Below are 25,976 nucleotides of genomic sequence, written 5' to 3' on the forward strand. Positions count from 1 at the left end.
ATTTTGAGTTTTGCTATAAAATGAACTTTAAATGATTTACATATTAAAGAAAGAAAATAAAAGTTGAGACAAAATAATGTCACACTTTAAAATTAATTAGACGTAAGTAAATAAATAAGTAAGTAAAATCAATTGTATTGCATATTAACAAAGTTAATTGAACAGAAATTTTAAAATTTAAAATTTAAATGGGTAAAAACCCGAAACGCAATAAAAAATGTGTTTACGTTTGTCGCATTTTTTTTTGTATTTTTTTGCTAAGAAAAATGGCAACAAATACAAACAAGGCGATAATGTGCAATGCACAAAAATGATCAATAACAAAATCGAAGAGAGCACTAAAGGAAGTAGACAGAGAGAGAGAGCATGAGAAGGCGGTAGAGAAACCAAAAAGCAATAACAAAACAAAACAGACGACGATAGAATGCAATTAGAAGACGCAGATAGCCAGAGAGAGAGAGAGAGGGAGAGAGGAAAACAAAATAATTCACGTGTGTAACAGACAAACGATGTAAGAGAGCAGCGGGAGAGAGAGAGATGGAGCGAAGAACTCGAGTGATAAGCTTCTCCTGCTCTCTCTTTCTCGCGCAGAATTGATTGACTTCGAGACTTTGTCGCATTTGTTTTGTTTTTGTTTTGCATGCTCTTTTTTCGTTTAGTCTATAATAAAAATAGCAATTTGCGCACTATTTTTAAATGTTTTGAGAAAATGTTTAATTTGTTTTATTTTTTTTTTCGCTCTCTGTCTTCCACACGATTTGTTGTTTGCTTTTCGCAATTTGTTGCTGCTGTCAATCAAAGCAAAAACCAAACACGAAATAGCTTAGAGAACAAATATCTGTTTTAACACATTTTTTTTTTAATCAAAAATGATCAGGTGCTAACACTCTAAATTAAATTTTGTTAAATCATAATTCTTATTTTTCCCTAATTGCTCAGCAAGCGCTCAAATACCCTGCGAAAGGGTATAAATAGAAAGAAGGATAGAAGATTTGCCAAAACAAAAAGAGAATTGCCGACTGAGAACAGCCCCCCCCGCACACGCCCCCTCCCATCAATATCGCGTATACGTATTCTGTATACTCTGTATACTATATATGCACACATGACAATTTGCTTAAGCGCCTTGGCGCCAACCGACGTACGACAAAATCTATTATTTTCTATTTTTTCACTATTTTGTGCTTGTATTGCATATGTGGTTTTAACTTGAAAGCCCCCCGACTACCAAGTTCGCTGTATTTGTGTCCATATGTCCGTCCAAATGACTGGGGAATTCGCGTAAGACAAGCATAATCGATGGCCTGCCCGCCGGTTGTCTCTTATCACCGACTTGTCTTGATACTTGATAACGAAAGAGGCACACACGAAAGACAGCGAAGAGAAAGAAAGAAAGCGGGGAGAAACACACGAGCGTGCTGCAAGCGGGCAGATTTTTAATTTCCCCAATTGATAAAAGTGTACATATACTTTTTGTTTCGTTTTGCTGTATTTCCGGGAAACAAAAAAAAACTTATTAACAAGAAAAAAATTATATTTATATTACTGATTATTTGATTTTTTCATTGCTGATTCATATCATATCATGAATATCTTTCAACATCAATAAATGTCATTAAAATATTTGACTTAAAAAAATGTTATCAAATATTCATACTATACAAATAAATTAATTTTTAAGATCCAAAAGGACGATGTGTCAAGTAAAGTATATACCTTGCATTTTAACACGCTCTTTTAATTAAAAAATACTTTAGCCTTAACTTTTAGACCCTGACCGTCCTAAAAATATAAAAACGAATTACTCCAGCTCCAAAACCAATCACCTTTCACTCAGAAATGCCATAAACACAACAGACAACCAGGAAGCATTGTCATAAAATATTTACACAGTTGTAAAAATGCAGTTTGCAAATGGTGTAGCTCATTCGATCGATCCACAAATAGGCGCACAAATAAATCACCAATATCGTCAAAATGCAATCAATAGATCGTTTGATGACCTCCATTTACCTTATTGGAAATTGCATTTTCTAATGGATTTGCTCTGGGGAAAATACGACTAAGAAAACGTATTTCCAATTGATTTATGCTTCCCCATCGCAAATAAATGTATCTTTGAAATTGTTCGCATGCTAATGAATGCACCCTGTGCGGAAATTAAATTTGGCAATGACAAATTGAGCGATCACAAGGCGATGTAAATGCAAATAGAAAGTACAAATAAGTGGTGCAGAACTCATGGGAAAAGACGAAGAATTAGACCAGAGAATTACCCTTTAATATTTAATGAATATATAGGTTTACAACTATTTACTTTCATTCAGTTCATTTCATGGTGTCTTCAGTTTTATTTCATAAGTATCTTAATCATATTTGAATTTTCAGACTATTATTTAATAATTCTTTAGATTATTATACTAATTACTGCGAATAAATATGCCCCATCAACGGGCTAGGAAAATAAACAAGCCGAAAAACATTGCAAAAAATGTTCATTAAATTTGCATTTCCCTCTATTATTTGGCGTCATCGCCGTTCGTTCGTGCAAACAATTATATTTATTTAATTTATATTTATCTCAGTTTGTTGTCTTTCATTTGTTTCTCGTGTCCATGACAACTGCATGTGTCTTTTTCAATTCTACGCCCCTCTGCCTGTGTGTGTGTGTGTGTTGTGTCTCACTGACACACAATAATTAGGCAAAGTAATTAAATTAATTTCGCATTTTCGCGCGTGAAGAAAATTAATGCGAAATTAATGGAGCGGCAAGGCGTCTACTGCTCACTTGAATCGCCCAGCCATATCCCCAGACATATAGACACATATCCATTCAATTTGCCAAGTGTTTGGTTGCAATTTAATTAGCAATTTATTAATTGCCTCTTTGGCCAACAGTGCAGCGCAGACGGCAGAAAAAGTGATTCACACGAGACTGACTGAGTGGAAAGTGTAATAAAGTTTATACAACAAATACAGCTAATAAATAAATTATGTCTCTTCTTAGTTTGATTTACAGAACTATCTTAATATACCTATGTAAAGCTATAAGATACAAAAATTAAAATGCAAGTTAATTGAAAGATTTGTGACGATACTATGCCTGTTTTATGATTATGGGTATTTAAAGTGTGATCTGTAAAACTGATGCTAAATTTGATCGTATTTGTTCTATAAAGAAAAGCCATAGTAAAATCCTTATATTTCATTCACTCCTTTTAAAACAGACTATCTCATCGAAATTCAAGTAGTATCTAGTACTCTAAAATCCATACACAATTTCTTTGCAACGTTTTTTAGTGATTTATCTTATAGATTTTAGTTATGATGTACAACCTTTCAGTTACCCCAAACTCCTTTATACAAATCTGGAAAATATCCAATCTGCCCACGGAACTTCAAGTAACTTCCTCTGTCAATTGGCGCTTGTATTAGTCATTTTAGGTGGGTGTGTGTGTGTGTGTGTGTGTGTGTGTGTGTGTGTGTGTGTGTGTGTGTGTGTGTGTGTGTGTGTGTGTGGGTTTGCGTGTGTGTGAGAGGTTTTGCGTGTGTGGGTGTGGGCGTTGTCATGTGAAGAAGAAACCGGTAAAAACAGCTGTTGACTGCTGACTCCACACAGCTGCTGTAAAACGACTCAGAAAAAAAATAAGATATAAAAATTGGCAAACAAAGGGGCGCCAGAAAGAGAGGTACAAAATGCCACAACATTTATGGAGTTTCTGTAAGTGGAAATCGGAGTGTATGGTGTCGAGTGTATGCGAATGATGACTAATAAACAAAGAGACTCTGCACTCTGCGAAACAGACAACAACAAACAAAACAATAAAGCATCAAGCAACGGAAACTATAAACAAAAATAAAAGCCGGCAAAATACATAACTGAAAATGAAAAATCAGCCAGACAAAGAAAAAAACCGGCTCTAAAACTATACGAACATGAAGAGTAAAAATTACTAACAAAAAATAAAACGAAGACGAAATTCATAAAACAACAACAGAGTTTCTTTTCATTTTTATTGCTTTCAGCAAAATCAGTAAAGTGTGGAAAACGTTTGAATATTTTAAAGGTCCTGATGTCAACAAAAAAGCTGTAGATTCATTTAAAGATATAACAAATTGATAATTTTTAAAAATACAGACATTTTCATGGGAAATTCCGCGAAATTTGCGTGGGCGGAAAAATCAGTCTAGAGAAATTCTTAGTCAGCTGCAGAAAACTTAAACAGACAAGATACAAAATGAGACATTTATTAGTATAGAAAATCGATCTAAGCCAATTTAAATCAAGTTTAAAGTCTCAGAAATCAGTTTGCACAATACATAACACAATGTTATATTTAATTGGTACAAATGCACACAATTATGCAAATTTATAGAAGATAAGAAACAGAATGTGAAGGGAAAACAAGTTTGAATATCAAAATCTGATAATAGTGTTGGGCAAGTCATTCCGTATTTATATCTAAAAGATTTAGTTGTATTATCTTAAGCTATTTTATTCTTCGATAGAAAGTTGAATTTAGTGTGGAGCACTAATCTCTTAATGAACGAAAGGCAGACAAAGAAGTTGATTAAAAAATATGAATGGAAGTGAAAGAACGCGATTGTAAATGCAACTTGTGCTTAGTGGAACGGAAATGAATTGAATTCCAATATGGCGAACGAATAGTGTGCGTCAGTGATGGAAAATAAAATAAAAACATATATTATTCCCCACTTTCCCAGTTCAACGACCTCCGCCTGACTGGCAAATTAGGTGCGAAAATAGTGGGAGTTGGTAGGAAACCCCCACCCACTGAAATCCGTATTGGGTCAAAACAAATGCCTGATAAGAGAAATGCATTGTGTCACGCACATTTTTGTTTTGAAACCGCTTTGAGCTCCGGTTCATCGTTCATCACCTTCTATTTAGGAAAATAGGTGGTAGGTTTCCTAGGTTTTCCATTCGCCGACATGCTCATTAAGTTTTCCCTGCCACTCTCGCCCACTTGTGGATTTCGGGTCAACCAAAAACTGCGTCACAATCAGAACACGTCAATAACATTAAGGGGGCAACAAACCAAAAGGTTTATTCACTTTAGTATACAAATATTTGTGGGCTAATATGATTCTATTAGAAGTTGTGGATTTATCGATATCAAAGCGTTAAAAGCTGTATAAAAACTATAAAAAGAGTATTATCAATATAAAACCGTTTAGGATGTAAAAATATTGATTATATATTAAGAAAAGTGAGCCTACTTAAGATGTTCCCTTATGTTCTACTTAAAAAGGAAAAGTTTTTCCCTTTTTAGCGCAAATGTCGCCCTTAGGCGGCAAAAAAGAAAAAAATAGTTGGGAATGTGGAAAAGCCATCCGCTAATTTGCACTGAGCGTTTTAACGACCTTTTCCGATGAGTACTGCCTGAACTCACGCCCCCGCAATTTGTGCGAACGATGCTAATTGTGGGAAAGGTGCAACTACTAAAAAAAAGATGTAAACACCTTTTTACACCTCTCGTGTCTGGCAACTTTCACGTGCAGCTCAGCTTTTCACCCAGCACACCGTTTGACATTTTCCCGGCGCTTTTTTATTGATTTTCGGTTCGAGTAACTTTCCAGCTGCGGCAGCAAGTGGAAATTGCGTTTCAGTTCAGTTTCGAGCCTTCCCCCAAAATGCAAATCCATAATCAACTTTCTGCGATTTGCTGTTTGTTTGTTTGTTCGTCTGTTTACCCACACACGATAGTAATAATTTCGCTTTTTCGCCAACCGTGTGCCGACTGTTATTTTTCGCTGTCAAGGTCGTTCTTCGCCGCGGTGGTAACTGCTGATCCCCCCAGCCAGCCCAACTTCCGCCCCCCCCTCTCCTTTCTCAGTCAACATTCAACTAAGCAGTCATTTCCCTATTTTCCAAATGAATTGTGTTCTTCTTTTCGCCTATTTGTGGTCACTTTTATCAGACAATAAAGCCCGTGAAAATAATGGCACAGGTGGGGTTGTTGCAACTTGATTTACGTACTACTGAAATACAGTAAGAGAAAGTAGAACAGTTCACAAAAGTAATTTAATCTTATTTGCAATATAATTATCTAAATATTCTGATTTGAAGCTAATCAAATAAACAATGTGGTATCATAATACATTGGGGAAATAAAATTAGACTTTTGTCATTTTAGAACGACCAAATAGTTTTTGATTTCCACTACAAACCTTTTAATTTGCAGAGTATTATATTCTTAAGACTTTTAAAAGTTTAGTAGCTCTATAAAAAGGACCAAATGTCCCCAGTCCTCCCAGCAATCACCTCAATCTCCCCATCAATTTGGCTCGTTTGTTAGTTCGATTTTGTTGCTTTTTGTTTACATCCCAACTCCTGTCCACAAAATTGTTTAGAGCAGGGGTTTCATTCAGCCCTTTGTTTTGGCAAAATATCAAATTGAGTTTGACATGCAAAAAAAGACTGAAAACGAATTCAGACAACTTTCGACATTCTTACGATGTCAGAACATGATGAAATGAAGGGGGAATGTTAATTAATGTACATGTCCATCCAGCATTTGAATCGAAGTTTCTGAAGTCATTTAATTAAGTTTTCATGGGGCGAGAATTCAAACTTTTTTCAATCCATCCCAAGTGCAATTCGATTTGCAATGCCAGTTGCAGATGCAGATTTAAGTTAGAAAAGTTTTAAGAGATGAAGTATTTGAAAGTTTAGGTGTTGGTATACACACTAACAAGTTTAGTATCTCCTTTCAAACACTGCGCACAAGCAATAACTTTTATGTGGTACTTTAAGTTATCGTAGAGATTTGAAGAGCTTGCCATTTGAACATTAAATAAGTAACTAAATTGAAAAAATGCCATTTGGTGGTGATTTTTGGCAGATTTGTGAATTTATTTAAAAATTACAAGCGAAATCTAAAGATAAATCTCTTATACAAGAGGTAAATCTGTCTTTTTAAGCCTCCTACATATTATCGATTAAATAAATTCCCCGAAATATTGCCATATATTCAATTTGTAAGAATTTTGTTATAAGAAATGGCAATTTGCATTCACAGCACATAAACTCATTCAATTGATTGCGATTATTGACCCACTGTGAGAAGAATCGCACCAGAAACTTGGCACTTGGCAGGCGAAAAGGACGGCGAATGCGGGAGCGAGGGAGATGGCGATTCGAACGAGATGGGGACATTGTATCTCTCGTTCTCGCTGTGGTGCTGGGATGCTATCTTTCGCGGACCGTAGAAATTTATGAGCAAATAAATATGCCTGATATTGTCGGCTGTTTTCCTTTTCGTTTTACTTGGTTCTTTGTTATTCTAGACTTTAGTATTTAAATCATGTGCTCTGGGTCCCACACTTTTGCCCCTCGGATTTCCCATCACCCATACCAAACCCATCCCAATGTGAGATCACAACAGCCAACTGACGTCTATCAATTATATCGTTCTGTATTTTCGGTCTCTTTTTAACTGCACAGGGGTGAGTCGTCTTTTTACCACTGTGCACTCTTTTAATTCGCAATTTCTTTCTCTAAATTTGACTTGCAAATATGCAGGGAGTCAATATCCAAAGTCAAAGCCAATCATCAATCAATCAATCAGGCGATTCGAGCGCTCGCAAACGGCGCCCATAAATCAATAAAAGGCGTTTCACGCTCTTTCCAGGTTTCAATTTTCAGCAAAAATGCCTACCTAAAACAAGTGGGGGGAAGTGTCACTTGTGCTGCGGCAAAACACAAATGGCAAAGAAAGCAAAAACGAATAAATATAAAAAAAAAAACCCTGGGGGCCTTCGTAATCTGAGGCATTCCCTCTGCCGGCATTTCATTTCGAGCGATGAAAGTTCAGCTCTCGTCACATGGAAACACCTGTTCAGCATTTCAGTTCGCAGTTCGCACCGCAAGCACAGTGGGGCAGGTTGTGAGTCGTCAGGTTTCTTGTTCTTTTCAAATCTGTTTGATAGTGATTAGAGAGAACACCACACACACACACCTCGTTAGCATTCCTGCCTGGCAACAAATCGGCAATTTTCAGTTTCGCATGGTAATGGAACTCGATTCGGGTTTTATTTTTGGTACACGTGGAAATAAATAGATGAGCAAGTACTTGAGCATTTCTAATGAATGTTTAGATTTATTTATTTAGGTTATTTTGTTTATAAGTGCACACTGTCCGTTTTAGCTCATTTGGAGGTTTGTCTAATGGATTTTACTTTCATTTTCTTAAAAAGTATTAATTCTCCAAATATATATTGGATACAAAATACTGACAGTCAACAACTTTTTCTATAGAAAAACTTCGTTAGCTAGGAAACTGTCTTTAAAAGTCATAACAAGTCTTAAGATAAATCTTTCCATTATGCGCTTTTAGCCTTCTGGGCCATCAGTGGGTTAAACAGCCACTTCAAAGGAGGCAACAATGTTGCACTCACCAGATGCCCCCCTCCCCCCTCCTCCTTACAACCCTATGAATTTTATCTGAGAAAAACAGCTCGTGGCGTTAAGTAGGAAAACAAACAAAAAATGCCAGCGACAGAGAAAAATTGAAGAGGTGCTAAAAATATTGGCGCGAAAAAACATAAAACAAATATTGCAAAATGCTGCGCAAATTTTTTTAAAAACTTGTCTACGTGAGAAGTAGGAAAAGATAGACGGAACTAAATATAAAAATAATTCTACCGCTGAATACAATATGTGAATTTTTTGTAAATACAAATATGAACCTTTTTACCTATAATTCTATATCAAGAGAATTTTAAATTCATTTATATATATACATTTGCTCAGTGTAATGTACTGGACATGTTGGATGGGAGAGAGGCAAAAACATGAATTAAATCTAATTTATTTCATTGAGTTTAATCAACGCATGAGAAGATCTCCCGCTCTCCACACTTCTCTCCTCTCTCCAAAAGCGCGTGAGAGAGTTGAAATAGGAAAAAAATGCCACGCGCAGCAGAGTTTATTTTTAAACAACAACAACGCATTATAATGAAGGCAGCAACAACATAATGGCAATAACAACAACACTGATAGGCGATGTTTGATAGCAACAACGAACCCACCAAACGACCCATCGGATGGAAACAGGGGGGGAGGGGTATCTGACGATGGCCGTATAAAAATCAACTTCAATATTTGTGTCTATTTTTAGACACACAACGAAGCGATACGAACGCATGACCGTTGATTGTGTGCGAGAGTGTGTGGGTTGTGCGAGAGCGAGAGAGCGCGGGAGTGTAATGCGCCGGTTAACGATCACTTGCAATTACAACAGCAACAACAACGAATCCAAAGAGCAATGCAGAAAATCTCTCTCATCAATATGTGCACGTATTTTGTGTGGCTGTGTGCGAGACGCCAGACAGACGCAGCGACGTCCGAGAGCGCTCTTGTTGTTGTTTTTCTAGTACCCACTATTTTGATTTTACAGAGGCATATTAAACCTAATCGAAATATCAAAAATCATTTTGCGTTAGTAAGTAAAGTAGATCCATTTTCAGTTTTAAGTAAAAAAAAATTACTCTTAGCATTCCTGTAATCATTTTCAAACTATTACGAGATTGGAAATATTTTTTAATTTTACTGTTGTAATGCAGCAACATATTTATACGAAAATCAGAATTAATAGGAAAGGGACCATATTAAATAAATCTTCCTAATTATCTTCCAGAATTATGATCTCCCCAATTTTAATTTTAGGTTTCCAAAAGAAGCTTTTTCGAAAACATAGCTTTCTAACGTTTAATAAAGTGTCTAAGTGTCTAAAAGGATCGATTTTACATTTAGTTTTTAAGATTTGTTTTTCATTAGTAATAAGTTTAAACTATTTCACCAACCGGATTGGAAAGTTGTGTGGCGCCTAGGTTGGCACACAAACACTCGCCTCCTCGGCACTCGCCCCTCGACCAACCCCACCTTTCTCGAGCATCGAATTTCCCAAGCGAAGGTCAAGCTGTGCTTTTGGTTTCGTCCCATTTTCCGCACTCTGATGTAAACGAATTATTTCCAGTTTTTACTACATTTCGTTACTATTTACATCACAATTTTGCCCACACACACGCGCGGACATCGTGTAAGTGCGCAGCGCATAAGGCGAAGCTCATTTTAGCGTAAAGCGTGGCTTTTATGTAAGCAAAAGGGGGTTGGGGTGGCGGGTGGGCAAGCCCCCAATATGGCGTATTTTTTAGATGTAAACGAGACGAAAATAAATGGAAATGCATGTTTGTATACTGTGCTCATGCTTACTTAGTTTCATGCATTATGAGGAAGTGAATGATGATTTTATCGCAAAAGGGTGTTTCGGCTTTTGTTTTATTTTATTTATTAGAAAAATATAAACGAACATGACAAAATAGGCTATTATTAAATCAAGCATACAATGAATGTTTTTAATCACCAACCGAATATTTTCTAATCGGAGTTGACAAATTTGTTTACTTTTCCCCTAAACAAACACTTCAGACAGTAATTTTTTTGCTCATGCAATTTTCCCAGTAAAATAAATTCGTAATGCAAGAATGACAACAACCGTTAGTGATGATTAAAAAGTTTCATTATATAGAGATTAGAATGGTTGCATGGTTAACTCAAAATTTGGCGAAGTGCAACATCTAAAAAAAATTCAAACTAACTACCTTCTATTAAATTGGCATGCCTTGCAACAGTTTTGAGATACTTTACTAGTTAAAAGCCTTAATTAACCAGCATTTTCTAGACCTTCTCGGTCCAATAACCCTTCTTTCTAATCTCATCTGATGTTTGGCGTTTATGGTCTGACATGCAGATACATTTGTACAATCTGCTGACTTGACAAGTTGGTGTTGTTTGAGGTTCAATTTCGGTTCGTGCAAATTCTAGATAATTTAGATAAACACAGGGTTGTGTGGAAGAATATGGCAGGTGGGTGGTGGGTTGGCTCTGCCACCCGATAAGGCAGATTCCCAAACGGAAGTGACACACACGCGTCTAAAGGTTCTTGAGCGTGAAATAATGGCACTGAAAGTTCCCTCTTAGTAGGTCAAATGCGTCAAAAGACGACAGGCCACGGAAAAAGCGAAACAGGCAGCAGATTTTTAGCCAAGGCAAAGTATTTAGCAAAATAAAGATATATAATTTGGCACATGTGAGACGGGCATGTTTTTGACCTTGGGGCAAAAAATAAATACAAGTATTTTCAATACTTTCGCTTCACCGCACAAATGTTTTGCAAAGGAAAACTGGAATTATTGGCATGTATTCTTTTGCTGCTATATATATGATTTATTACTTTAGGTATAGCTACAAAATTTAGTCTTTAATGTTTTTTAGAACAGAATAATATCATGTTTAATAAAGGTTCTCTTATTTAGAAAAGTTCTATATATTTTGCGAAAAGTGGTTCAATTTGCCATTGGAAATCCGAGCAGGAAAATGCTCGAGCAGGTGTCCGCTAATTTCTTTCTGATCGTTCAGTTCGAAAATCTGACAAACCGCGACAGGTATATCTTTCGCTGTGACTTTGACATAGATTTCACTGTCACCGTGCCGCCGGCGGACAAACAAATGGCAAAACAAAACAATAATGACGTTTAAGAACACTGTTGAATTCCCATATTGATTATTCCTCCTCGTCTTCCCCGCTCTATTTCATTGGCCACTTTTTATGCATACTTCTTTTTTTTTATTGTTGATTTCGCTTGGTTTATTATAGTATACAAGTGAATCAACTTCGGTCGAAAGAGAGTGAGTAATTGACAAGGCATTTCGTGGCGCCCCTTCAGCGGTTCGTTCCACCCATTACGGAAGTTCAGTTTTCGAGGTCATTGGAATCCAAGGAACGGCCCAACCTCCCAATTCCCAGCTCCTGTTTCTCAATTATTCTAAGTCGGTCAATGCCAGGCACGCGTCAAGTTACCATTTCGATATATATAACTATATATATTTACAATTATATACATATGTATATATGTATATATTTGTTGGGCCTTGCCTTGGTCGCGATTTAAGCAACGCATGAGGTAATCGGCAATCACTTCCACACATTCACTGATATACCCATATAGTTTCATGTTTCCATTGGCGGATTCGGATTGAGGCAAAGGTAAAGGTGTCTCCTTATCGCCAACGAGTGACTCATTGGCTCCTGGTTCTGAAAACGCCGATCGCATGGGGTCATTGCCTTGCGGCAATCCAAAGCCATTTGCAGTAAATCTGTCAATTGCCCACACACAAGCATACAATCACTTGATATCCCAGAGATGAAATATAAATTATAGCAACAAAGTCCGGAAAAGAGATTCATTCAAAGCAAAGAAGAAGGAATCATCCGCATGGCAACCAACGTTGAAAGATGAAATTTGAAATTATTTAAATATGAAATAATATTTATGTTGACAAATGGCTTGCATATAAACATTTCTTTTGAAATAATTGACGTTTTGTTGGAGCTAAAAAAGCTTTAAAAGTTTATGTTAAATGTTTATTGTAATAGAGTAAACACAAGGGTTCGTAATGAAAGAATTGCTTCAGTTATTCTGCATGTAAAGTATTCCACTTTATCCAGACAGTTTGATTACTTCTGCCCGACTAATTGGCAGCTTGGACAAAGGCAAATTAGTTTCCAGTGTGTGTGTTGGGCAAAAGTTATGAGCTCAGCTCTTCGACGATGACAGCATTTGACCATGGGGCCAAGTGGGGCAAAATAAGTCAATGGTATGTAGATTTGCCATTAAAGATACCTAAACACATATTGCAAATTTCAACGGAATATAGTTTATATTCCAGATGTTTGTCGGACGCAGGCAGCGATTTATTTCCAGCAATAAACGTTCGATGATTTCAAGAGAATAATGCTGATTAATCAGTTGATGTGCACATTTTCGATTGATAAATAACTTATGATTAAGTATATAAATATCCAAGGAAAGATTGCAACATATGTTAACTGTTGATAATAGGAGGTAACCACTTGGTTACATTGCAGTTCTATTTATGTTCCTATGACTAACTAAATAAAAACCCTTTTGTATTCTGCAATATTTCTTCCAATTACGCTTGAACTTCCTTAACCAGTTGTAATTTATTTATTATTCAATTTTCAACGGAGAAAATCTCCTCGTCTTCTTTGTGCTTAGGTAAAGTGATACACAATTGTCATTGTTGCAACAAACCACATTGAGTGTCACTCAACAAAGACTTTCCTTTTCATTAGACAGGGCTCAAACTGGTTTTCCTCTCTCCTTTTCCTTTATGGCCACTTGTCCACGGTAAGTGACGTAAGTGGATGGATACCCAGGGTAGTGGGGGAAAATGTGGCAAACCCATGGGTCAGTTGCCCTTGGGCCCAGTGCATCAATCAGTTGCTCTAATAAAGAAAGCATGGACAAATTGTCTGGCCAAAGAAGACGAGTTGCAGTGGAAATAAATGTGAAATGAAGATGGAGCGGCAAGTTGGGGGCCATCAGGGGGAAGTTGTCAAGTGCATCCCCTTTTCGTTCTTCAAGTTATTGCTAAGCCGACAAACGCAAACACGAACAAACCACTTACAATGCCGCACATATGGGAAGGCATTACTCATACGACGCATTGTCAACCCCCCCTGACCAACCCATGAAATCCCCCCTCTGCCCAGTTTGCCGGCTATTTTTAATACCCAAGCCACATAATTCATTGTAATTTGCCTTTTGCTGCCACAGTCTGCCCCTTTTCCTTAACAATTTCCAGTTGCATTTCATTGGGAAACAAAAAAAAAGGAGAGACGATCGTTCTGAAATGTGGGGAGTGACAGAAGGGGGTGTGGTTGTGAGGGGGGTTGCAGGCACTTCACACGCAAATGCGCAATCTGCCAAGAATATAATATACACATATCATTTGTATCTGTATCTGTATCTGCAGCTGCTTCTGTATCTGTATCCACACATGTTTCACTTGCCGCCTTGACTTTAGTCTCTCTCTCTAATCTCTTGGCATATGCTCAATGTGTAAACTAATGAAAAAGATCCCCCATTTTTGTATGCATTTCACTGGTTTAATCACATGCAAAACCCCAAATAGTGAGTCATCCAATCAACTTTTTCTATGGCAAACAAATTAGTCATCAGCCTCATGGGGCTACCAATAAAAACAAAAAACAAATTGTCACCAACTTTTAGCTCGAAAAAAGTTGGTCAATGAGTTAGTTTTGAAATACTCTTAAAAAAAAAAAAAAACGATTTCGATTGACCGAAAAGGCGAATGAATGCATTGAATGAACAATGAATGAATACAAATAGCAAATTAGCTTTTCATCATTTAAATGCATTGAAATGTAATTTAACATATATATGATCCAAACTTAAACGAATGCACCCCAAAAATACAGGCCTATACAGTCTTTGTTGTAATTTGCATTTTAAAATGCCTTTTTAACACTGAATTTCCAGTTTCAATTAGGTGCATCATAGCAGTAAATTCGTATTTTCGCAGTGTAGGGCAATTGAGTAAACTGTTGTACGCTTTAAAACGAACTTAATTAAAGCGACCTTTTGTGTCACGTTCATTTTGTTGCGTTTCGTAGAGCCACCGCCCCCACAAAAATACACCGATCTGCCCCCATCCCCTTTCCCCGCCCCTTTCCACAGCTTTCCCATTCCAGTTCCCGAAAAATGAAAAGTATATGTACACCGCTCGCTCGCTTTCTGCGCAAACATTCCATGGCTAATTTCATTGATGAATTTTTATTAAATAAATTATTATAATGAGGTTTACCCTCTATTAGAGGTCTTTCCCTCTCTTTTTCTTTACGCTTCCCGCCTAAGCAAGCAATTCCAGCAAATGGACGTAGCAAATTTGCAAACAAACAAAACTACGAAACACAAAAAAAAAATAATAAAAAAAAAACTATAAAGAGGCAACAACAAATTATTTGAGTGGCGAAATTATTTCTTGCGACCGAAAGAGACGACAAAACACAATGAGAAAGAGAGGCGGCGCGTGTTGGCACTTTAGCAGCTCGAAATGAACCTGAAACTAGCCCTAGACGATAATATTCCAGGGAGGGGAAGGGGGGGGCGGTCAGGGGGGATGGATTGTCAGGGCAGCGGACATTCTCAAAACTTGTTCAAACAACGTTTATGCGTTCTAAATATAGTCTCGAATGCAAAACAAAGGCAAACCTCGGCTCTGCCCATAAATAACTTTCGGTACGGAACCTCAGTCTTTTGAGTTAATTGATTAGGCTGGCTCCCCCCCGCCCCTTTCCACCCACCGTTGAGAAACGTAGACACAGCGGCAGTTTGTGTTATAATCGTGTAAATATTTGATCAGCCCAATACTATTTGAGATAAGACGTCAAATGTGCCAGGTTCTCGTAAATGTGGAAAAGCCGCCCGGGCAACAAGTTTTTTGTGAATGAATTTGAAGAGGAAAATGGAAAAGTCGATAAGATAGCGCGGCAAATACATTAACCCATTGAACTAAATACTTTTGATTTCTTATAGTAATTTCGAAAACCTAGCAATAGACTATTTCACTTATATATTATACACATTTGAATAGGAGATATACAATACTCAAAAGTGACATATTTCGCTTGTGACTCACCTTTCAGTCTCGGACTCTGCATTTGGTTGCTGTTGTAGCTGTTGGATTTGCTGCTGCGTTGCTGCCGATGTGGCTCCAGTTGCTGCTGCTGCTGCGCCGGTCGCAAATGCAGCTGCAAGTGCCGCGGTCGCCTGTTCATCGGTCAAGGTCAGCGCGTTTGTTGTTGCCTCGCCGGTGGCCACAACATTCGTATTCGTTAGGTTTAGATTACTATTATTGGCACTAGCACTCGCGATATTTGTCGGCGGAAGCGGTTGTTGTTGCGGCTGCTGCTGCTGCTGCTCCTCCTGATGTTGCTGCTGCGGCTGCTGTGGCACCATCAATTGCTGCGGATCGGCAATCGTTGAGGGAGCACTCTGCAATTGCAGCGTGGGAATCGCTTGCGGTGCAGCCACCGATGTTGCTGCAGTGCCTCCTGCGGCTGCTGCTGCTGCTGCTCCTAGATTAGGCTGCTGCTGCTCGTAGCTGGTCATGTGTGATAACAGCGGCATTGTCTGACCCTGGCCAGTGGTTACCGCTGCATTGGAAGTGTTTGAAGTCTGTTGTGGTGGTGGTGCAGCCACTGCAGATGTTGCATTTGCTGCTGCTGCTTGCTGAGCTGTTGATTGCTGTGGGGTTTGCTGCTGCTGCTGTTGTGGTTTAAATGGCTGTGGGACTATTCCATCTATCTGCGATGTTGCTTGCTGCTGCTGCTGCTGTTGTTGCTGTTGCTCCAATTGGAAGTTGGGCGACTGCCCGGCAGCAACAGCTGCGAATGTGGGTGCGGCCTGGGGCGTTAGTGGTGCTGGGGATAATGGCTGCTGCTGCTGCTCCACGTAGCTGGTGCTCAGCTGCGATTCTCCAGTTGCAGCTGCAGCGCTGTTGTTGTTGCTGGCCGCTCCACCAGCAGAATCACCACCGTTTTGGTAGTTGGGATAACCTCCTGCCCCTGGCGGCACGTCCATAGCGTCTTCGCGCTGCTTGAGCTGCTGCAACGTTTGATGCAGTTGCATCGCCGCCGTGCGCGCATAGTCCATGTTGTTGGGGTCACCGGCGGGATTTGGTGAACTGGCAGCATTGGCATTGACGCTATCGAAGATCTGCTGCTGCTGCTGTTGCTGCTGGGCAAGCAAATTGGGAGACAAGAACTGTTGCATGAAGGTGGCATGAAAAGAAACGAGCGGAGGACAGACACAAATAGATTGTTAGCGGTGTCCCATGTTAAGTTTCTTAAGATTAATAAGAAGTTCGCAGAACATTTCTACGATATCAAAATTTATTTTAATTTAAGTAAACAACTGCTACTAACAACAATTTACCATAAAGTAAGCAAGGGATTTACTTACCTCGACTGAGGCATTAGGACTTCGGGTTACCGAGGAACTGCGACTCACTAATTAAACGAAATAAAGGAAAATTAGTAACCCAATCCGAGCATTTCTCGTGTAGAAACTAACCATTGCGAAGAGCCACGGGCAATGTCTTGGTCAGGGCGTTGCCAACTATTGTTTGTTGTTGTTGCTGCTGCTGCTGCTGCTGCTCGGCATAGTTCCAGTTGGCATCGGTCGAGTTGGCCTCCAAATGGTTCTCGTTCAGCTTCTGGGTGGGTGGCAGAATCATACTTTGGGTGGTCTTGTGGGCCGGAGCCTCAGACCCAGCGGCAACACCTGCTGCGCCGCCATCCGTTGTTGCGGCGTGCGCCTCGGAAGTAGAAGAGCCAGTCTTTTCGTTGTTATTACCGCCATTACCCACACTCGAGTGATCCAGGTAATCCATGCACATCCAGCGGCCGCGCTTAAACGGCTCCGTGGACTCAATTTTGACCACCTTGAACCGCTCGCTGCGGTGCTGCGTCTCCTTGATGTCGTCCTTCTTCTTTGTGCCGCCCGGTGTGACGGCACCGCTCACCACATTGATAATGTTATCCGACACATTGACCTGGACATTCTGGATCGTCTGGCCCAACGAAGGGGCGATGGGATCCACCACGACAAGGCCGTATTGCGAGCTAGTCGGTATCACCGGTGCATTGGTGCTGAGGGCATTGTTGGCATAGTACACCTCCTCCTTGGAAAACGTATCTTCCGACATGGAGGGCGTCTCGTTCTCCAGGTCCGTTATCCGACTATTGTCATCCGTGTGAGATTCGTCCAGATCGTCGGCCGACTCGTCTCCAGTATCGCCGGCAGCATTCAACTTGGGATGGCCCACCGTCACCGAGGTGATCTCGAATGAGGAAGTCGTCTTTGGTTTGCGATTGGTGCCACCAGCGGCGGTCCCCGAGGAGCTTCCACTGCCGCCACCACCACCACCAGCTGAAGCTGATCCACCGGCAACGGTTAACGAGGCATGGCCTTGGCTAAGGCTAGTCTGTTGCTGCTGGTGGTTGTGATGCTGGTGGTGGTGATGATGGTGATGATGGTGGTGATGTGGCTGATGGTGATGACTGCCTGCTGCAGCGGCAGTGCCAGTTGCAGCTGCCGTAGCTGCTCCGCCCACCGAACGTGCTCCATTATTGTTGGGCGAACTGGCCTTGGTGAAGCTGTTGTTGCTGCTGCTGCTGCTGTTGTTACTGCTCACCAGCTGCTGCTGTTGCTGCTGCGGTGTCGAATTGCTGCCACCACTGCTGCTGCTGGACTTGGGTGCCAACGATGTGGAGGTGGATGTGGCCAGGCTGGAGTTACTACTGGCCCTGGACACCGTTGTGGGTGTCGCTGCAGCTGCCAGGCGACTCATCGAGTTCAGGCGCAAACTTTCGCTGGTGGTGCGCTGCAAAGCCGAATTGCTGCCGGCGTTGTTGCTGTTCTGATAGATGTTGCTGGGTGGATAGCACACAGCGAAGTGATGGTTGCTGGTCAGCGAGCTGACCTTGGTCAGCTTGCGGATGTTACCGCCAGTGCCACCGATAGTGACTCCACGGGATGGTGTCAGCATCGAGTTCCTGCGGACCGGATTGTTGCCAGGTCCGGCATTTGAGGAAGCCGGCTTGAACTTGGCATTCACCGTGCGATCGAACATGTTGCTGATGCTGTTGCGATGTTGTTGCTGCTGCTGCGATGTGCTGCTGGTTGTGGCTGCAACTGTTGCGGCGGCTGCTGCTACTGTGGCTGCTGCGGCTGATTGCTGGCGTCGCAGCAAGGGCAGTGCTTCCTGGGAATTTTCGGGGGATGAGGCCTGCGAGTTAGTGGGCGATTGGTTAGCTAAGACCGATGTGGTTGAAGCGGCCGTGACTGATGTGGTGGCTAGTGGTTGCTGATGTTGCTGGTGTTGCTGTTGCTGCTGATGTTGCTGTTGGTGACCGGAATCTTCGCTGGCCGCACTTTGATTCTCGGCCATAATCGAATTGGATTTCAGCGTGCGCAAAGTCTTTAGCAAATAATCCAGGATTGCTAACGATTCTTGGATTATTTGGGGCCACGGAAAAAGTTATAAACTATACCAACTTGCGGTTAGTTTCGGTTTTTTTGGGTATCCACTATGGACTATGATGATACACTATGTCGTACAGCCTTAGTTATTAGCCTGTTTAATTAAGTTCTGTCAGTTGTTGCAACAACTGCTGCACGCCTGCCAATTCGAATGCGATTGTTGCACTGGCCAACCGCCGACGCCGATGCATAATAGCGGTTACCGTTGCGTTGTCAGGTGCCACTGACTGCCAACTGATCCAATCTGATCCGTAACCGTCCCTTCTATAGGGTCCCGTTCTGTTACGATCCGATACGATAAGATCCGATCCGATCCGAGGACTAGCGACGTTCGCGACCCGACGCGACGCAATTTGAACCGACCGACCGACGATGGGTAATGCGAAACTCTTGACTATTACTTTAATTTTCCTTTATTAATTTGTGTATCTTATTTGTGTGTTGGGGGAGTTGATTTATTTAGGCTGTTAAATTGTAATTTATTGGGGCGAGGTGTCTCTTTTTGTGTTGCGGGCTGGTGGGCGGTTATAATTTGACCTTCCGCGTTTGGTTTGCTGCTGCTGCCGCTGCTGCAGCATCAACATCAACAACAACTACAACAGTGTGTGGCACACCGACAACAACAACAACAGCACTGCTCACAGGCGACAGCGCCATCTAGCGCTTGACTTTGTTTAGCGGGCGTTTCAATTTTCGAAACCAACACCGACTCACACACACACACTAACACATAAGCAGCACACACACTCACACACACGGATCTCTCACGTACACGTACACGCACACGCGCGCGTCGCCTCACACACACCGGTGCATGTGTACAGCACAGCTGTTAATCGAATCAATTCGATTTGATTCAGTTTCTGCAGTTGGATGTTTCGTTTTCGAAAGTAGGCTTGCTTGAAAGTGGTTTCTAAACTTGGTATCACACTTAAAATATTTCTTAGAAATTATGAAAATATTTTGGTGATCTTGGTTAACTTGGAATTTCTATTCATCTACTTCTATTCATAAATTTGTTGCACTTCTCCACTTTGTCGTCACACGGTTACGCATAGGTTTTCAATTTGTTGGTTTAATTCGGCTTTATATTTATCGTAGAATTAATCAATTTCATCGGTTCAGTTTTACTAGCACATTGCAGTAAATTGTAGAAATGAAATCCTGTAAAATGCCAGAGCAGAAAAAGAAAATACCATTAGAATTCATTATAATTAATATGAGAGCAAGAGGTACGAAATTCGATCAAGAACAAACATGAATAGTATTTTCCATTATTTGTTTATTAAATTAAAAGCACACAAAACGACGCCAAGCACAAAGATCGCGGAGAGGGTGGGGGTTAAGTGGAAAATGAAAGAGGTAAATAATAGCACAGAGCAACACGACGTATACGTAATATATGAAAGAAAAAACATTTGTCATCAGTTCGTTTGGGCACTTAAAAGCATGAAATTATGACGAAAAATAAATAATCTTCCGCTCAATAAGGTGTACATTTCAATTTATTTGAAATTATTGCCAGATATATTCGAAATTTAAGTTTTAAAAAGTAAGATGAGTCTGACTTCTACCTGAAGGGTGCATAAATTTAATAACCGAGTTAAAAAAAACTAACCAAAGAGCTCAAATTCTACTCCTTAGTGTTCCCTTGAAGTTAAACCCAACCTTCCGGCTTCTGTGTATTGGCTGATTTTCTATAAGTATCTAGTTAAATTTCATAACTGCGTAGTTCATGTTCGTTTATTATCATCATGACGATGATGTTGATGATGCTTTTGTGTGCTTTTCATTATTTTTTGTTTCGCCTCAGTTTTTTTTTTTATTATTGATTTCATTGAGTTGTCGGTGTTGTGGGTACGTCGTAGTTTTGTTGAATTAGTTAAGTGCTAAATTAGGGGAAGGAGATTTTTACGGAGGGGGTTTCCTTCCGAACCAGTGCGAAAAAAAGAATCCCAATGTTTGTTTGCTAACACTTTTTAGTCTCCTTTCCTTTTTAGCTGATTGTCTTATTATCTTTTGCATTCGCAGTTGAATATTCAAATATTTATTTGCTCTCGGCATTGATTTTTTCGCCCTCACTCATTATTTAATCGATTTCGTTTACGGAAATCAGAAATGAGTCCGCTAACCAAAGAGAAAGAGATAAAAAAGCCAGCCCGCAAAATGATTCGCGAAAAAAAAAATGTTGCCGAAAAAGTTTTGCAAACATTTTCGGGCACACGCGCCGTTTTTTTCCGCACTTGTGTTGGTTAATAACCGTAAGCTTTTCGACGATCATTCATAAATTGCGTGGACTGTTTAGAAGAGAGTGTACTTGTATATGTAAGTATAGTGGGCCCTCGATAAGGACTCATGATTCACAATCCATTTTTAAAATTTTCGAAATTACAAAATGATTTTGTTTTGGTCTTATACGAAACTAAGAAGAATATCTTTATCTTGTTTAATATTCAGGCTGATCTGAAGACTGAGCTCACATATTGATTCATATGCAGACTTATGAGTGATTACTGTAGTGGGGTTTGAACTCTGCGTGTGCCCTGCCAGAAGGCAAAGTCAAGACCTTGACGCTGCTCTTTTATTCTTTCTCTCTCGCTTAATTTTGTTTTATTTCTTTTGCCTAATCGAGTTATAAACGACGCAAAAAAATCTGATTATTCCGTGGCTAGAAGAGGAATTAGTCGAAAAAAAGAGACAAACGACAAAACGAGCAAACCAGAAGAACAACTGAACAACAAAAAATCAGTTATAGGTCAACATTGGTCGTAGCACTCTGTCAAGGTGGGTATTTTTTTTTTTTTTTGTTGTTTTTTAGTTTTTTGCCTGCTGTTTGTTGGCGGTTTAAGAGTCTATTGGCCTTGTTCTTGAGCCACGCAGGTGTTGGCCCAAAGCTTCTTCTTCATCTTAAGTTGATTTCGAATATTATTTGGGGTAGTAAAGTTGTGGTAATTGGGCATCAGTTGTTGTGAATGAAAATCAATAGCTCTTTAGAATGGATAATTAATCTAGACGAAATTGGCTCAATTAGAGAATTTAATCCATTGAAAAGCGCACACCCAATCCGAGCCAGAACACCCAACCCATCAGGAACCACTGGAAGTGGAGTATCCATTCTTATAACTCATCTTCTGGACAATAAACTTGGGACCCCTTTTAACCCCCCGGCAGTCAATAATCAAAGTATCGCTGTAGGCACCAGATTTCGCACACAAACAAATCGGCGAATGGAAAGGAGGAGGAGGACTTCTGCCTCTGCTCACTGCCTTCCTCAATAGCAAAAGCAACAACAAGGAGATGGGGTGAAAAGAAAATGAGAACTAAAAGTGCAGACAAGAAGCAAGCAACAGAAGAAGAACTAATTGCAACGACAAAGCATAAAATCGATGGCAAGCCAACAACAACAACAAATGTAATGAAAAGCAACTACAACAGATAGTACAGAAGAGGCAAGCGCGAGCGAGAGAGAGTGAGTGTGAGCGAGCGAATGCGCGTTGAGAAAATTGCAATCTGAGAGCGGGAGCTGCAAAAGAGCGAGAGCAGCCTGTTGGCCCCCTCTGCATCCTCATCCACATGCTCCTTCCATCCAACGTGGGCGCCTACAAGTGGGCGGGACGGGGTGGGGGCCGCATACCAAACAAACCGCAAAAGGAGAGCGGCTGCTCGCTCGCTCGCACTCTCTCTCTCTCGGACAGCTGCCGGTAATCAATATTGATGATGATAGCAGCAGCCGAAGAAGATGAAAGGCAAAAGGAAAGGTGTTCCGATTGTTCGCAGTGCATCAAAGGTAAGCCAGGACATATTGGCAATACGAAATACGAAATAAAATAATTAAAAGACTGCTGCTTTTTCAGCTAAACCATCAAAACCTTATCAAGTAACTTTAAGACTATCTGTTAAAAACGAAAAAAAAATGGGATATAACAAAATAGCAAAGAATAGAGACAATAAATAAACGGATTAACATTCACCTCTCAAAAATCCTGCACAAAATGAATTTAATTTTGAAACCTTGCTAACAGATATAAAACTGAACTTTAAGGACACCAGGGTGTTAAATAATGCATAATGAAAATTGAACCGAATTAATAACTTTTCAATCAGTGACTTTCCTTTCCTGTCTTTCACCCACAGGCACTTCCCACCTTTTCTTCGCTCTTTTCCTTTCCGCAAGGAAATGATTCACAATGCAAAAAAATGGCAAGGGAAAAGGAAAAGAAAAACGAAGGCGTTGTAGGAGGAAGTAAAAGAACCCGAAAGAGCGAGAGAGAGCGATGTATGCCGAGAGAAGGCAATGAAAATGTTTATCAAACGAGAAAAGAGCAGCGACGAAGATGAGGAGGAGGCGGCTGCAAAAGGAACAACAACAAGCTAGAGATTACAATGACAATGCATCCATGAGATACTCAGATACAATTGAAATCGAATATAATTTCTCAATTGAATTGAGTCGCAGAATGTAAATAAAGCAACAAGACATCAAAGAAAATTGGTGCAAATAGGTGTTAAATGTACCGAAAGTGGCAATACCCTAGATTAAATAATTAGTTTATATTTTATGAAGGTTTCTTTCAAAAAGCTAACCAGTTGCTGAAAGATTGGTACTTTTCCGCATAGCAATCAACCCCGAAATTCTTACATTACAAAAAAGTTGTGCTGATTGAATTCTGGTTTGGTCGACGTGACTGTCTGCACACGCATTTCTTTTATGCAGATAGATCCCTGTTCAAGAAACCCCAGCTTCTTTCTTGAAACTTCTTGATACAAATACTTATAAAAGTAACTCTGAAAACAATCCAAACCTTTCTGTGTTTGTGCCATCGGTCGTATCAAAGAGTTGGCAGAAATCTGAAGTGTATCCGATTCCTAAACGCAAACATATAGTCCAGTTATAGTTACAAAATGGTGCAGGGTGAGCAGAAAAATTTGCCACGCGGCTTGACAAGAAAACCGATCTGGCCTGAGGTTTATTTTGTTTTGCTTTGAAATCGGAGATGCGTCAAAAGGGATGATCATTATGATCGTGAAGATACTGTAGATTGGTTCAAGGGCATTCAAAGCTAATCAGATTTATTCATTTCAAGTTGGTACAAAAAGGGTACTCATACAGAGTGAATTTAAATCTTAGTTCATAGACTAGAACTTAATATTCTCAGAAATGTTTACTAACGTCGGTTACTTTAAGAGGAACTTCAAGTGAACTGAATTATTATACAAATGTCTGGTTTGTTTTTGCATATGTACTATTATTGCACACCGCTGTTATTTAATCTAAACACTTGTGTGTAATTCGAGTTACCGTTAACCAAACAAAACACACAATTTTTTATATGAATTTCTATTAAAAATCACATATGAAAAAAATTACCCCATAATATCGGATGGCAAATAAGCAGAAAATTGCAAAATGGCACAAAAACAAAACTAACACTTGACTAAACAATCAAGGCGAAGCAGAACAGAAAATAAACAACAATGCCGGGCCAGCTGACATTATAAACAAAGGCAAATGGCACATAAAATACAGTAGAAAACGAAGGAATATTGGAGTTAATCAAATGCTTGGCCAGCTGTTTTGGAGAAATGGGAATGGAAAGAGGAAATGGGAAAATCTAAGGTACAAAGTGCAAGCTGCAACAACAACTGAGCGAAAGTGAAGAAGCAGACCAAAAGGATGGGCACACACGCTGACACACACACACACACACACCAACAATTACGCGACTGTTTTGCACTTTTGTTTCATTGAATTTCTCTGATTTTTCCTTCGTTTTGAAACATGTTTCGATTTGCTTTGCTTTTTTATTGGTTACTTTCTGATCGATTTGTTGCACTAAGAGGCAAACCCCTCTCTTTTACATTTTTACCACACTTACGCGTATGTCAAACAATTTAAAATACTATGTTTCTCGGCGTAAAAGAACAAACTTAAAACAAGCGAACGGCCACGATTTTAATTTGGATGGGATATTAGTTTTTCGTTGCGTTTTGCTAATCGGACAAAAGGAAGGTAAATGACAGTTTTGACAGTTGGCTGTGCACAAGCAAAAAGCCGAGAGCACTGCGAGAGAGTCGATTCGGAGAGCGCGAAAAAATGAGAGCGAGAGAGGTAGAAAGAGAGAGGTATTAAATAAACGAAAAAGCGTGCATGAAAAATTGGCGAAAAAAGTTTTGTGCAAAAAAAAAAGCGAAACGCCGAACTGCGGAAAGCAAACAATCGAATTCAACAATTTTTTATTGCAAATTTTAACGCCAGGGACTTTTTTCTTTTTAGTTTTCCTGGCAAAGGCGGCTCACACCCACACATACACAAACTCTCTCTGTCTCTCTTTAGCTGCCACTCTCTTTAAAATCTGCAGAGAGTCGGCAATCCACAATTTTTCGTTCTTTCGATTTTGCACATCTCTCCGCTGTCACTTTACTTTTCGCAGCTCTTTGGCTTTTTGCAAATAAATTAATTTTTCAGCGCACATATAAATTTTCCATCAGTGCCATTTGTGCTCCGTTTTCTTATTCAATTTACACGCACACACAGCCGCAGCAGCAGCGCACACACACATCTCTACATCTGCATGCCAGCTCGCTCACACACACAGCGACGCACACGTCACACTCATACACTCACACGCACGCACATACACAGTTTTTTCTTCGATTTTGCGCTAGCTCTCGCAGCCTTTTTTCGCTTTTCCTCCTCGATTTCAAGGGCGCCGCGAGTTAAGCGATTTTGCAATACGTCCGCGGCGCGTTCGATTTGCGTTCTTTTACTTTTTAACCGTCTGCAGACAGCGAAAAAGACCAACAACTTGCCTTGCGTTTTTGTCCCAACTCAAAATGCCAATAAAAATATAATATCAAATAATAATACCAAATACTGAATACGGGATTTTTGGCACATATAGCGGTCACACTATGCTGTTTAAAACTGATATTTTAGCATTATTTGGTTTGGTTCTATGCTAAATACATCTATCGATTGTTCAGTTCTACATGCAGGCGATTGTCGTGCAATATACGAT

The 25,976-nt window shown here is 39.9% G+C and overlaps 1 protein-coding gene across 3 annotated transcripts in view; it reads right to left on the reverse strand.

Moving 5' to 3' along the window:
- The window catches only part of LOC117142934 (protein bunched, class 1/class 3/D/E isoforms), a 90,160-nt gene extending 64,431 nt beyond the window's left edge, over positions 1-25,729 (reverse strand). Inside the window, exons 1-4 of one of the 3 annotated variants that reach the window (XM_033307258.1) lie at positions 25,597-25,729; positions 16,987-20,121; positions 16,876-16,922; positions 15,551-16,677 (exon numbers count right to left, since the gene is read on the reverse strand). In XM_033307258.1, coding sequence (XP_033163149.1) covers positions 15,551-16,677; positions 16,876-16,922; positions 16,987-18,865 — 3,053 coding nt within the window. In that variant the 5' untranslated portion in view covers positions 18,866-20,121; positions 25,597-25,729. Of the gene's footprint in view, positions 1-15,550; positions 16,678-16,875; positions 16,923-16,986; positions 20,122-24,833; positions 24,929-25,596 lie in introns of those variants that run through there. The other 2 variants (XM_033307250.1, XM_033307266.1) reach the window with 2 other exon arrangements.
- Between the last annotated feature and the right edge of the window lie 247 nt (positions 25,730-25,976).

The sequence above is a fragment of the Drosophila mauritiana genome, chromosome 2L (genome assembly GCF_004382145.1).
Source record: "Drosophila mauritiana strain mau12 chromosome 2L, ASM438214v1, whole genome shotgun sequence".
Taxonomy (NCBI): Eukaryota; Metazoa; Arthropoda; class Insecta; order Diptera; family Drosophilidae; genus Drosophila; species Drosophila mauritiana.